The sequence below is a fragment of the Dipodomys merriami genome, unplaced genomic scaffold, assembly GCF_024711535.1.
Source record: "Dipodomys merriami isolate MVZ:Mamm:240054 unplaced genomic scaffold, mDipMer1.0.p SCAF_5, whole genome shotgun sequence".
Taxonomy (NCBI): domain Eukaryota; kingdom Metazoa; phylum Chordata; class Mammalia; order Rodentia; family Heteromyidae; genus Dipodomys; species Dipodomys merriami.
The window spans coordinates 39940626-39955054 of NW_027206068.1; the positions used below are offsets into that span (position 1 = coordinate 39940626).

The 14429-nt window shown below is 37.5% G+C and overlaps 1 protein-coding gene across 6 annotated transcripts in view; it reads left to right on the forward strand.

Moving 5' to 3' along the window:
• Positions 1 to 14429, forward strand: part of Cdk14 (cyclin dependent kinase 14) — a 558419-nt gene that overhangs the window by 429507 nt on the left and 114483 nt on the right. For all 6 annotated transcript variants that reach the window (XM_069996437.1, XM_069996440.1, XM_069996441.1 and 3 more), the window contains one exon: positions 5653 to 5701. In XM_069996437.1, the coding sequence (XP_069852538.1) occupies positions 5653 to 5701 (49 nt within the window). The remainder of the gene's footprint in view (positions 1 to 5652; positions 5702 to 14429) is intronic.

Genomic DNA, 14429 nt, shown 5'->3' on the forward strand with positions numbered 1-14429 from the left:
TGGATGAAAGTAGCTTTTAAAGTATGATCTTTTAGACATACTATAAATGTAATGGTCACTGCAGAAAATGTTAGAAATAGCTCCACTTGAAATTGTGAGCTTTAGCAGTTAAGATGCAGAAGATGCTGGGTGTGAGTGGTTATGTCCTGTGTGTTCTTGGAGCCAGCTACAGATATTTGTGTTTATCTTGTCTTGATTTGGAAAAGAAGCAGATGTATTTAGTGGCTCCAGCACCTGTTTCTGCTTCTACCTTGTAGTAGTTCCTACTCTCCGTCTATAAGGCTGTATTTATGTTTTTCTGCTACTGATCTGCATTTAATCATTGTTATGTCTCCATGCATTTTATGTGCATCACCTGACACATAGACAGGTTCCCAGGCAATATTTGCTAAAAGCATTAAAATGTTCATGTGAATAATGATGGAAGGTAATATAATGAGAATGAAGATCCAATCTTTTTTATTTTTTTATTAGCATGGTTTACTATCAATTTGTCTCTCATGCATTACTAACGTTGATATAGGGTATTTCCAGAAAAGATTATATTAGCATACCTTGTTAAGCTATAAATAGAGGAGCCTCTTAGAAGTAATATTTATGTGCATTTACTAATTGCTAAGGATTATAATTTACTTGTAAATGCAAGATTGTATTAATTTTATCTATAATAGAATTCTTGCTCATCAAGAAATTATTAAAATTGCTTTGTGGGGAGTCCAAAGTCAAGAGACTCAAATTCATTTTACAAGTACTCTGATGTAATTAATTTTTAATATGAGAGTTTCTTATTATTTTTATAAAAACTTGATAGAATAGCCCTCCAGTTTCTCCTGCTCTTGTCATTTCATCGTCAAATACTAATTTGCTGAGCTCTGTTGCAACTTATAATGTTTTCTGGTAATGAATAAATTGAGAAATTATATATTCTTCTGGATGAAATAAATCCTAACTGTTGATGATCACTTCTGCCTGTATCAGGAAAATGGAAGTCTTTTTTTTTTAATTTAATTTTATTTTATTTGTGAACATACTGTACAGAGGAGTTACAATTATATGGGCAGGATAATGCATACATTTCTTACCAAGCATTGCAGCCTCCTCCTTTGTTTACCCTTCACATCCCTTCCCAGCCTCCCCCCTCCCCCCATCCCAATCCTATTCCTTCCCCCCCACCCCCACCCCCCCGCACCAACGTTGTAAAGCTCGTTTTGGACATGACAACTTGTACTTCTCATTGTTGCAACAGGTCCACCTGTATCCTTAAACAACTCGTTTTTCCCCATCTCCTCCACAAGTTATACTGACATCAAATATAGTGAAAGCAGGGCTTATACTGTGGGGGAGGGACATACAAAGCAACAAAGAGATAATCTTATAACTGCATTAGAAACACATGCATGAAAGAAAAAAACATTAAAATACACATCTAAGGGTTCATTTTCCTGACATCACATTATCTGACCTTTTGCACTTGACTCATACATATACTAGATATTACAAATAAGGGAAACCATGGGACCTATGTTTCTTTGGGCCTGGCTTACTTCACTTAATATAATTACGGAAAATGGAAGTCTTATCAGGGCTGCTCTAAGCTAGCAAATACCCTTGGATCAGGACTTCTGGTATCTGCTCTGATCCAAGCTGGCACCTAGAGATGGTGAAATATTTTGTTAGTTATCCCTGCTTAGAAAAATACCTCTGAGGGGCTGGGAAGGTAGTTCAGTGATAGCGTGCTTGCCTTGCATGCATGAGACCCTGAGTTCGATTCCTCAGCACCACATAAATAGAAAAGGCCGGAAGTGGTACTGTGGCTCAAGCAGTAGAGCAGTAGCCTTGAGCTGAATTGCTGAGGGACAGCACCCGGACCCAGAGTTCAAGCCCCATGACCGACCAAAAAAAAAAAAAAGAAAAATGTCTCTGAAACTCCATGAGTAATACATGTTAGATACCTTTGGAATCACCATAGATCAACATAAAACAAATCTAGTTTTTTGGTGCACAGTATTCATGTGAACAGCATTAAATTTGTGACACTAATGTGGTTTTCTCTATTCGTTGTTTGTTTTTTTTTTTTGTCAATTGTCAGGCTTGAACTCAGGGCCAGGGTGCTGTCCCTGAGCTTCTTTGTGCTTAAGGCTATTGCTCTACCACTTGAGCCACAGCACTACTTCCAGTTTTTGAGTGGTTCTTTGGAGATAAGAGTCTCACTCACAGGGACTTTTCTGCTGGCTTCAAATCACAATCCTCAGATCTCAGCCTCCAGAGTAGCCAGGATTATAGGCGTGAGCCACTGAAACACAGCTCCATTCAATTTTAAGTTGTAGATACTCAGACCTGCTGTACATAAAATAGGCAAATTTGAATAAATCTAGAGCACTAAGTTGTAGATGCTGAGCATTTATGTGTTTTCCTTAGTGATAGTCTCTTTAGAACCACACATTCCTCAATCCCAAGGATCTTTTGTATATATTTACACAGGACACTTAACCATGAGTAACGCTTGCAGGTAGGGAAGTCCTGGGTGAATCAGTGAGTGACAAGGCTGAGAATGATACTGTGCAATGCTGCAGACTTTAAATGCCACACGAAACCCATAACAATTGTTTTCAAGAAATAATCTTAGTTTACTATAACTTCATTATTTTACATACTTTTTGTAAGCTTTAAATTCTTCAAAAATAACATTTACCTTAAAATAGTCATTGTACAGCTATATCAAAACATCCCTGTTAATGTGCTTACTCTGTTAAGATTTTTTTCTATTGTAAAAACCCTTGTCCTTTTTCACTTTTTAGACATTCTTGTAAATTAACATTTGTGAAGAAGGTGAATAAACATGAATGTGCTTTCAGTAGTTTATTTATAGATATAAGACAGAAAAGTTAAACCTATTGGGATTGTTTTAAGAAGGGGGAGGGAGGGGCTGGGAAGGTGGCTCAGTGGTAGAGCGCTTGCTTGCATGCATGAGGCCCTGGGTTCGATTCCTCAGCACTACATAAGCAAAAAGAAAAAAGCCGTAAATGGTGCTGTGGCTCAAATGGTAGAGTGCTAGCCTTGAGCTGAAGAGCTGAGGGACAGTGCCCCGAGTTCAGGCCCCACAACCAGACCCCCCCCAAAAAAAAAAGAAGGGGGAAAGATAAGGGACAGTGATAGAGGTGAGAAACATTGTGTACATGTCTGGAAATATCACAGTACAACACCCCTTATATTACTAATGCATGATAATTAAAAAATAACATACAAACTCATACATTAACCTTAACCTACACAGGGCAGAATAATCATTTTCACTGTCTTCAGCTCATACATCATTCCACTGGAAGTCCCCCAGGGAAAAGAAACCACATGAAGTTACCTGTTGTTTCTCATGATAGAAGCATTTCTTCTGAAACTCCTCTTCAAGGTCCTACTTGAGCTTTACATAGAGATATAACTATAGATATAGATGTAGACATATACACTATAGTAAATATATATTAAATATATTGTACACATATATAAATATGTATATATTCAGAGAGATGAGAGATGATATGTATGTAAGTATATAAAAAGGGTATGCTCTAAAATAGCAATAAAAATATAGTGTGATAAATAGAACAACAATACATGGAACAGTTGATGCTGATACCTTGATATTTCAAACCTGTAATCCCAGCTACTCAGGAGATTTAACTGTGAGGATTGCAGTTCAAAGCCAGCCTGCTCAAAAACAAAAAAGTCTATGAACTCCATCTCAAATAACAAGGAAGCTGGACTGGAGATGTGGTTCAAGAGACAGCTCACCAACAGTGAACAAAAAAGCCAAGGAAGCCGTGCACCAGTGGCTCACATCTGTAATTCTAGCTACTCAGGAGGACTGTGGTTCCAAGCCATCCTGGGCAGGAAAGTCCATGAGACTCTCATCTCCATTTAACTGCCAGAAAATCAGAAGTGGCATTGTGACTCAACTGGTAGAGCACTGGCCTTGAGCACAAGAAGGCCCAGGGACAGCACCCAGACCTGAGTTCAAGTCCCACAACTGACAAAAGAAAGCTAAGGAAGAGCTCAAGAACTTGATTTCAAAGCCTGGTAATCACACACACACACACACACACACACACACACACACACACACACACACACACACACACACACACACACACACACACACACACACACACACACACACGGGCATATAATTTTGTAAACAAGTAAAATAGTCATCTATTAGCATTTACAAGGAATATATATATTATGTGTAATCATCTGACAATTATATCTGCATGCTTTTATACAGCTGGCAGCACAGTGTTTGTGTATACCAGTATCACTACATTGTGCTATGGCACTGCAATGACTACAATATCACTAAAAGGCACCTATCAGCCCCATTGTAATCATATGCATGTATATAGTGTTACTGATCAAAGATCCATTATGGGGTACATTACTCTGAGTATATGAGACAATTTAATCAGATACAGAAAACTTGTATAAACTGATAAAGACCAACAATCCAATATTAAAATCAGTACCAGCTGTGAAAACTGAAATTTGAAATAGAAGAGGAAATGTAAACAGGCCAGAAAGGGTATGAAAAGAAGCCTAAGGATGTTTTATCAAGCCCAGCTTTGACAGAAATATGAAACACGAACATTAACTGGTACTGGAAGTCACATGGAGAAAGAGGGGCTTTTACCTTGCTGCTGGGAAAATTAAAAGTAAACCTTCAGCTTCTATCAAGATATAAAGTGTTGGTACTATTTGCCAAGCAATTTTCTATTGAGGAATCTATCTGACAGAAATGAAAGCATTGTGTATAGAGATAGATGGGCCAGAATATTCACCGAAGCTTTGTTTGCAAGGAAAACAAGAAATAGAAAGTTCACCTATAGAGTCATCCAAGAAGTTACAGTAATTGTATCCAATGGAATGTGACCTATGTTTTCTTGATTTGAAGGAATAATTGCTATGTGTTACTAAATGCCAGTTTATTATAAAATCAATCTGAAATTAAATTTTTTAAATATTTGCACCTCATATATGTGTATTTGTAAATAAATATGAAGAGAGACCTATGGTGCCGTTAACAATTGCTATATCATCAAAAATGGAAAGTGGGGAAGAGTTGAGGTTACTAATACCTATCCCAAATTACTTTTATTATTTACTTTGGTAATTTCAAAAACCTATTCAGGTTTGTTCAATGACGAATGTAAATGCACACGACAGGACATGGGGAGTTTGCCTTTAGACATTTGTTAATACCAAGAAATATAAGAAAGGAGACCCAGAATTGTTACATTTGGATAGAGAAATCTTCACAGAGAAAACAGCTAGCCAGCATTATGTGACCAATGTGTCAATATTTTTCTGCAAATTTTCTTAGAGTTTGGAGAGTAAAATTTCCATTTCTTTTGTCAACATAAATAATGCCTGAAGAAGCTAGACTGTGTAAATCATCCTAGGCAAATAAAAGTTTTCATTATTTAAAATATTTTTCTCTCATGGTTTATCAGCTCCTCAAATGTAAGGGAAAGGCCTTACCATAAACTAGCTATAGCTAGTCTATGACTGCGTCAAATGCTCTTTTGGAAGTTATCTTCAAAGTGCTTCTACTATGTACAATTGATGCCAAGATTGTTTTCAATTCTTTTTTTTTTTCAGAACGTTTTACCCTGTACAGCTCTAAAAACCTTAGACAAGCATGGAATAAGTAAGTATTCAGATTTTGCTCATTTTCTTTCTAGCTTGTTGAATATTTATAGCTGTTAGATTTGTCACACCATTTTTTTTACTCAGTCAACTGTCCCTTTGTTAATTTAAGTATTGAACCATTAATTAACCCTATGTGGGTTAAAAGTGATCTATTTTCTTACATATTCCAACAAATATACTCTGTGTTTTATGAAATATTTTAGTACATGCAGAACGACACTTTTAAAATGCAATAATAGACTGAAGTTTTAGCTAAATGTTGTTGACATCCTTGGGGCAAGATAAAATTGATATCTGTGCTATTTTTTCAGCTTGCCTATTTTTTTCCCTAAACCTTATTTAAGGATACTAGATACATTCATTGCTTGAAGTGTATGTACTGTTTTCATATCTGTTCTCTATTTCTGATTAAATAGATTCATTTATTGGTTTCAAAATTGCACAAAATACAAAGATCTAGGTGTTTGCAAGTTACTCGTGTTTTATTGCCAGCACACCTGAGAAAATCATTAGAAGGTAAAAAGCAAGAATCACCGAGTCATTCTGGTTTTAGTTCTGAGCATCATACTTCAAGCTATGGGCTGGGGGTAGGGGGGTAGGGAGAGGGAGGAATGATAACCAGACCTTCTTTGAATGAATAAATTATCAGTGATCACAGCTTTTTTGTCTATGGGAAATTCAATATGAAAATCTCATTTTTTCTGTCATGTTCAAGTTTGGTTGCCATGAATTATGGAAATAAAAGCTAAAAGAACTTTTTCATATTAAAATGCCTGTAATTGTTGTTGTCAGTGTAGATAGTGAACAGTTGATTGTGAGGAACTGGTGGAATGAATATGCTAAGCTCGGCAGTCATTTATTTAAGTGATAAAGCTATCTATTTTTTATTAAATCTGTACTTTGAAGGGCACTCTAGCATAGTCATATTTGCCTAGTAAAAAGGTTTGTATTTTCTCTTTGAAGAATCTGTTCTCAACCCCTGGGAGCCACACCCTACGCAGTGCACACCAGCGCCTTTCCTCTCTCTTTACACGCCCACCCCCCAACCTTTCTCACCACTGGTGGAGCTTATTCTATGCTTCTGTAATCTATGGAATAATCTACTGGGGACAACTAATGATCCAAGCACATTCCTCTCTCTGAATTGCTAAAGAGTTTTATCTGCCAGAGTAACATATAAAAATGTCACAATTCCTGGTAATAAGGTTGAATTTTTACATTTTTACTTATTTATTTATTCACTTATTTTTATACATTTATTTATTCATTTATTTTGTGATACTGGGGATTGAAACCAGGGCATGGAACATGCTAGTCAAACAGTTGAATTTCTAACTCTGAAGTAACAGGAAAACCTGACAGTTAATAGGTAGCATATCATTTACATATAATTTGGAAACAGACCATTAGAATGATATAATGAATTTTAAGTCATTTAATAAACTGAATCCCACCTGTAGATTACTTTTTAAATGTTTTAAGTTTAAGGTAATATTTAAGTTTAAGGTAAGATTTTTAAATTATCAACATCATGCTATTTTTAAGTACCTTTAAATCTCATTTTGTGTTGCCTTATGGTTTTATTTCAGAAATACTAATATTACAATCATCACCAAAAAATAGTATCAAAGCATTACCTTCTGTTACACCAGTGTTGTGACCTGAATCTGGAGAGCTGAACTCTACCTTTTAGCAAATTCAAATGCACTGAAATTTAGAGAATTAAGAATTCAAATATATTAATTGTAATATGGATTTTTTCCCCTCCAGATGGACTTAGCAGCCATCATTGACAACTCTCATTTTAGGAGAAGGAACTGTATTCCTTCTAGCTAGCTTATATCAGCAAAGAAAAAAAAAAAACCTTTTTTTTTTCATACTGAAACTGTTATGCTCTATGTGGACTCTTCCTGTGTAAAAAGAATTTAAGGCTAAATGGAGACAAACTCTTTTTATAAAAATACATACTGTTTTCTGACTGCCTTCAAAACATTCCATTTTATTTCATTGGAGTTCAGACACTCCTATTACTCTTCCAAATCTCCCTATTGATCATTGTCTGACATTGGCATGTATGTGCAACCAACTAAGCATTCCAGCCACTTACAGGTCTTTTATTATTTTGGCTGGAGAAGAAGCCTTAGTGTATTCTCTCCACTGAAGTGAAGGGGGAAGATTCTAGGAAAATATTTGCTTGTTTTGGAACTTTTTAACAGCTGAACAGTTTGTGATGTTTGAAAGTATTGAAATGAGAACCAAGGATAAACTCCTAAGTCAGCCACAGGAGAAGGGTCTAGAAAAGAAAAATTTTTTAAAAGAGACTAACTAGCTGCCTTTGATGAATGACACATAAATAAATGCATTCCAAACAGAAAAGAAAAGACAATACAAGACAAGACAAAACATAGCTAGGGCTGGGGAAGGGGAGAACAATGGGTACACAGTAACCTTTTCTTGCTTTCCCCCCATGAGCTAGTTCTGCTTACAATCTATCTTCAGTTTAGGATGTCTGGATTTTTCCTAGAACTTAAATTTTGAGGGGTGTGAAAATAGAAAAGAAAACACATTCCTGATATAGTTCCATTTGCCAGCAAAGTCACAAGTCATAACGTGGAAGAGATAGGCTGTTTTCTAACTTGGTGTTCTTGAACTTACCTTGGACTTCGCTTTATCTGACACTATGTTTAACTTCCAAAACCATATTTTAAAAATAATTTGCTAGATAGTTGTGTTACATATAAAACAGTATATTTAAGCTAATATTTAGAAGACTATTCTTAATTTCACTTTGTGTATTTGTTAGTAGAAGTATTCTATTTAATGTTTTTATATGAGTAAGTGCCTTCTCAAAGAAGTGAAAGCTCTTGTTTTTCATTCTGCCCTATTCAAAAATTCCTTGACAAAATAACAAACTGCAAAATAAATTGGTACTCTCCAATTTCTTTGCCAGCTTGGAAATGAGGAAGGTGAGAACAATGTTTGTACACTAGGGGGAGCAGTTGAGTTGAGTCAGATCATCTTTCTCTACTTCCTTCCCCCCCCCCCCACTTCACTGTTATTTTTGTTATAATTTTGTTTACTTCAACATAGCAGTTGTATTTAATGCCTGAAAACTTCACATAATATTTTCAAATAAATTATTCTCTGCATTACTGATTCACTTGGGGGGGGGGTTGTCTATTGGGGATGATGAGCTCTTAAGCAGAGAACAAAACAGGTATTTGGAATTCCAGCCTCCTACGTGAAAGGATGGCCTTGATGAAATTGAATCCAGCAATAGAAGGCTACATGGGAGTATAGTTCCTCACCACAGTCTGCTTCCTGGAAGATGTAGTTTTCAACACATGAGCAGTAAGTTCTATGGAGGTTTCCTGACTTTTGACACCCGTACGTGATACTGTTTGAAGGCCCCCAATGCTTACCTGCTTCCCTGAAAGTTGTAATTCAGAGTAATTGCTGGGAACACTTGCTTTTACAGGAATGAGTCATTGGGTCAGTTACTGAAAGCATTTTGTGCGTGTGGTGTAATTCAGACCCACTAAACCCCTTGCCACCTAACAGAGAATAATAGTTCCAGGAAATTGCAGAGTGGATTCCTAAAAGGGAAAAGAGAAACACCTGAAATAGGAGATGCTTTCTAGGCCCTTGTGGGCGTTCTAGAGAACCTCAGAGAAGATAGAATTAAAGTCTGTCCAAAACCACAGATGGGGGAAGGGTTCCAGAAGGATGAAGCAGAAGTAATCAGAAAGATCACTAAGTTTGCCAAATGCTGGATCACTAGAAATAGCAACAGCATAAAAGTAAAAACATATGGCACACATCTAGTCAAAACTCATTGCTCACAGCTGCAGTGGTAATGGAGGAGGTAGTGGTTGTTAACATGCGAACAGACTTCTGCAATGCAGAATTTGCTTTCATGATATGGTTGCATCCTCTGTCCTGCAGCAGGCTTCTGAAATACAGGATGAGTACTATGATCTTCATTTTATAGCTTAAAATGAAAGCCATGCTCATGGCCAAATGATCCATCCAAGTGAAAATTACTACTTTTCAGTGAATCTCATGAAAAGGACCCAGTGTTATCAGTTTTAAAACTCTGATGTTCATAAGGACTTACCACTATGTAGTCTGGTTTTGGTTTTGCTACAGCTCTGGCAGATGGGGTAGGGTGGTTGGAGAGATCTCTTCTAGAACTGTTGTTATGCTTGGTCTAGGTTATATGTAGCAAAAAATAAACCAGGATGGAGCAGAAAGTGGACTTCTTCCATTGTGGGGGAAAATCATGTATAGAGGAGGCTGACCACCCACACCAGAAGCTCAGCCATCTCCTTCACCACTGCTGGGGCGTGTGCCGGTGGTAGAATAAAGGCTGGGCTTGTGACCAAAAAGTTCTTTAGCTGATGGACATGTCAGCCAGTTATTCACAGCTGAGTGAAACTTGTTACTCACACACCTCTCCCTGACTCCAGAATCTCACCCCTAACATTTTGTATCACTGTCAGGTTTCTTGTCCATGCCTCAGTCTCTACCTCTACCCATCTCCCCTTCTCTCATAACAATTAATTCACTGTCATTAATCATCTCTGATGGTAGCTAAGGGCAGTCCCTATGTTGTTTGCACAGGGTTTTTTTTTTTTGTTCCCCTTTGAATGGACAAAGAAAATATCCATCTTCTCTCTTACTAATTAGCGGGACATGCCAGTCTTGGAAGTTGGCAAGAGCCAGCCATTATTTTTCAGCCTTTCAGATTACGTATTGAGCTGCTCATCCAAAAATACGCACTTCTGTCGCAGCTAATGCCACCCTTCTGCCGTGCAGCTCATTAAGGACGGAAACCCGGCCATACTTCTGAAGCCGCAGAGAGCCCCCAGGGGCAGGGGGGCTGCTCTTCTCCTCACGGAGGATGGATTGGGGTTTCTTGAGCTGTACTATGAACTAAACTCTGTCCCTCCCAGATTAAAGTGGATATCTGTATTCTGTGACTGCTGTGACCAATGACCGCCAATGCTTTGGCATAAGGCACCTCAGACATCATCTCATGTGTGTGGCTGACTCTGAGAAATCCAAAATCAAGGTACTGACCAGCTTAGGCTCTTTCCTGAGGACTCTGGTGAAGAGCTCTCTCCCAGGCTCATTCAGGTCGTTGGCAGCATTTACTTCCTTGTGGCGGGATTGCTGAGCCTCCCCAGTGTCTTTCTTGGTGTCAGTCAGGATATTCACCACCAGCCCTTAAAGGCTTCCTGCATGCTTCAACCTGTTGCCACCTCCCTCTTCACCTAGTTATACTTCTCATGGTTCCCCCTCCTGCCCCATCTCTTCTGTCTCAAACAGAAGGAAGTTCTCTGCTCCTAAAAGTTAATGTGGTTAAGTGGAACCAGCTACTGAATCCAGTTCATCTCCCCATTGAGGGAGTGTAACCTTAATCACATTGGTAAAGTTCCATTTGCTGAAAGAACTCCAGGGATTAACAACTGGACATCTTTGAAGGCAACTATATGCGTACAGAGGGGACTAGGGTTTCCTGTCAGTCAAGAGCCACAAGTGAAGTACAGCAAGGGAGGGCCCACTTTGTCCTTCGGGTGACAGGCAGAGGCCCTGTGACTCTGATGGTTTCACAACAGATAGTCTGGAAGCCATGTCAAGGAAGGAAAGCACCGTCCATCTGATTCAGAGAAGTGGAAGGCCAGTGACCACGAGTTTGACTTCTCTCTCTCTGCAGTGTGTTGTTGCTATCTGTACACTTAATTTTGTAGCCATTGCATTGCTGTGGGCTCTTGGGCACTTAAATTATGACAAGTATTCAGGAACTGAAACTTAGTATAATATAAATTTAATTAATTTAAATGTAAAGAGCCACTTGTAATTAGTAGCTATCATCTCAAGAGCACAGTTCCAAATCTACACATGAGATATTCATGTACTAATGACTTCACGCATGGATGTCTAACATTGGAGAAACTGTTTAACAGCATGGATTTTTTTTTTACAATTTGCATTCTTTTTCTCTTCTTTGTAATTTTTTATTATTATCTTTAAGTAGTTGCATAAAGGAGTTGCCATCTCACAAAGTGTCCAGATATCTTCCTTTATTCCATCTTTTATTTGTAAACATGCAGAGGAGATAATAGCTCTGGAGGCCCCAATAAGCACACCAAATCTACAGAGGGAATAGTGGAAGTATTGAGAATCTGCTACAGAGCTCCCTTCCTGACCTCCCCCCCCTGGGGGGTCGCCTGTTGTCTCTCTTCCTTTCTCTTTCCTTCCTTATGTTTCTCTCTCCCTCTCCCCCTTCTCTCTCTCTCTTCTCTCTTTCTCTCTGTCTCCAGTCATCCGGATTAGTCTTCTGTCTTCCTAGGGGTACATACTTGGCTGCTGGGTCTTTGCTTTCTTTTCTTTTTTCTTTATTTGCAAGTACTTCTTATGTAGAAACAAGATTTCATTTCCCTCAACATTTCCTTCCTAAGAGTGATATGTTAACAAATAGCATTCTACATAATTAATGTAAAACTGTGATTTATCCTAAATCTAGAAACATGTCTACCAGACAAATTTCCTAATTAGACTGAAAGAAACTCATGTATAAATCACTATTACCAAGTTCAAATTTACCAAGCTCAAATATCTGCCAGGCCTTTTCCATGATGTTGTCTGTACCAGCAAGGATAAACCTGAGCCAGGTCCTGAGTGTCCCCTGGACTCAGTGTTTCAGTGGTCAGACTGAAGGTAATGATTCTTGCTGTTTGAAGCATTGGAATGAAAATAGATGATTCATCTCTTGGAACACAATGGACAGAGGCTAGGAGCATGGGCTGGCTGGATCTCTCATCGCTGGTGAAGTAAAACAGCAAGGGATTCAAAAGTATCTAACTTTTTCCTTCAGTAGCGATGGACATACCCCAAGGCATAAATCCTATGTTGTGTTATTTTACATTAACATGTGATTGAGTAGAATATTAGGTTTCAATGTCTTTACCAACAAAAAATATACATAAAAATGCCTTCAACACACTTATGCACAACTCTCAAATACATTTCTGTCTTACCCAGAAAAGCATATTTATACATAATTTCAATGTTTTTTTTTCTGACACAAAGATCCAGTGATTTTTACAGTTGAAGTCTCATTTGTGTATGCACATATGTGTGCGTGTGTGGTTACTCAATCTATAAATGATATGTAAGTAAACAGAAATACAATAAAAAGGTATGGCTATACTGGCCCTGTCCTTGTTGCATGGTTATTCTACATCACTTTGTAGATCTGTATGTGAAATCTCCCTTAGTCCTCAGCTGTATTGAATCCCTCAAGACTTGATATACAAACACGATGCCAAATAGAGAACTTCCCTTAAATTATTCAAATCTCCCCATAAGTGATTTCCCACTCTTCCCGAAATGGAAAACATTTGATCATAAATTCAATTAAATCAGCCATCATCTTTGTGATGTTTGTCCAGCTAAATCCTTTAGTGGCTAAGCCAATAAACATGCCGTGTGTGTGTGTGTGTGTGTGTGTGTGTGTGTGTGTGTGTGTGTGAGTGTGTGTGTGTATGTGTGTGTGTATGTTTGTGTGTGTGTTATGACTGTTGAAGAAAAATTGATTTGAAGATGGATAACTCTCATATTTAGACATGATTTTAATCACTTTATTGTAGCCAACACTTTAAAAGATTTAACTCTTATGGACAGAGTAATGTTTCTTTTAATTTACTTGCTTTGATTTACCAATTTGAATTTTAGATCAAAACAGACACTGATACTTTAGAAATATTATTAAGATACAGCAAGCTACCCTATCTACCCTTCCTCTTCTTTCTTCTGTGCTCTGCCCTCCCTAGTTAAAACAAAAGCAAAAACAACCATGGTCATACTTTTAAGTTTCTTAATTAAAATGCCACCATAAGACTATAGTACTATGCATGACTTCTCATATGTATATTACCCTAAGATGTAAGATTTATTAAAGTCTTATAAATGTTGATTGCTTCTCATTATGATACTAAAACCCTTCAGACAAACAGATATCCCCCACCCCTGTCTCCTCTTTTTTACAAATCTTATCTTTGCTAATGACTGCATTAATTTGGCTATAACTGTCTTATTGATGCATATCTTTAGACACATATATTTCTTGTAACCTGTAGAGGGCAGCATGTTCTGGAGGAAAAACATCACAAAGCATCTATGCCTCTCCATAAAATATAAGGTTAAGTACTTATATATGTTTTTCCTTTAATAAAGCAGGTGAAATATCTCTGGTAGACAACCCAGAACTGCCACATGCCTTAAATGTTGTCCCTTGTCTGCTACTTGTGGGATCTGTTTGGATGATAGATATTTTTATTAATTGACTCAACTGCTCTGATGCTAATTAATTAAGGATTGTTACAGTTCCTGTGTGTTTGCTTCCATATGGAATTAAGCACATCATTTTATTTATAAAGATAAATACAAATGGGATTTTTCTATTTGCCTTTTAGTTTTTTGTCATGGTCAGTACATTTGTAATTTGACTTAAATTGTACCCAGAGCTCTAATGTTATTTGATAGTGATATGAGGCTTTACTTTTGTATCTTAGAGTTCTGTTGTCCAGCATCCCTTATTTTTACAGTATGACCACTGAAGGAACTCCACTGTCTCTTATTTTTCCCAAGGAAATGAAAAGCATTCCCATAGGGAAATGCAGTTCCCTTCTCCATTATGGACTTTAAAGGCCTAAAATATG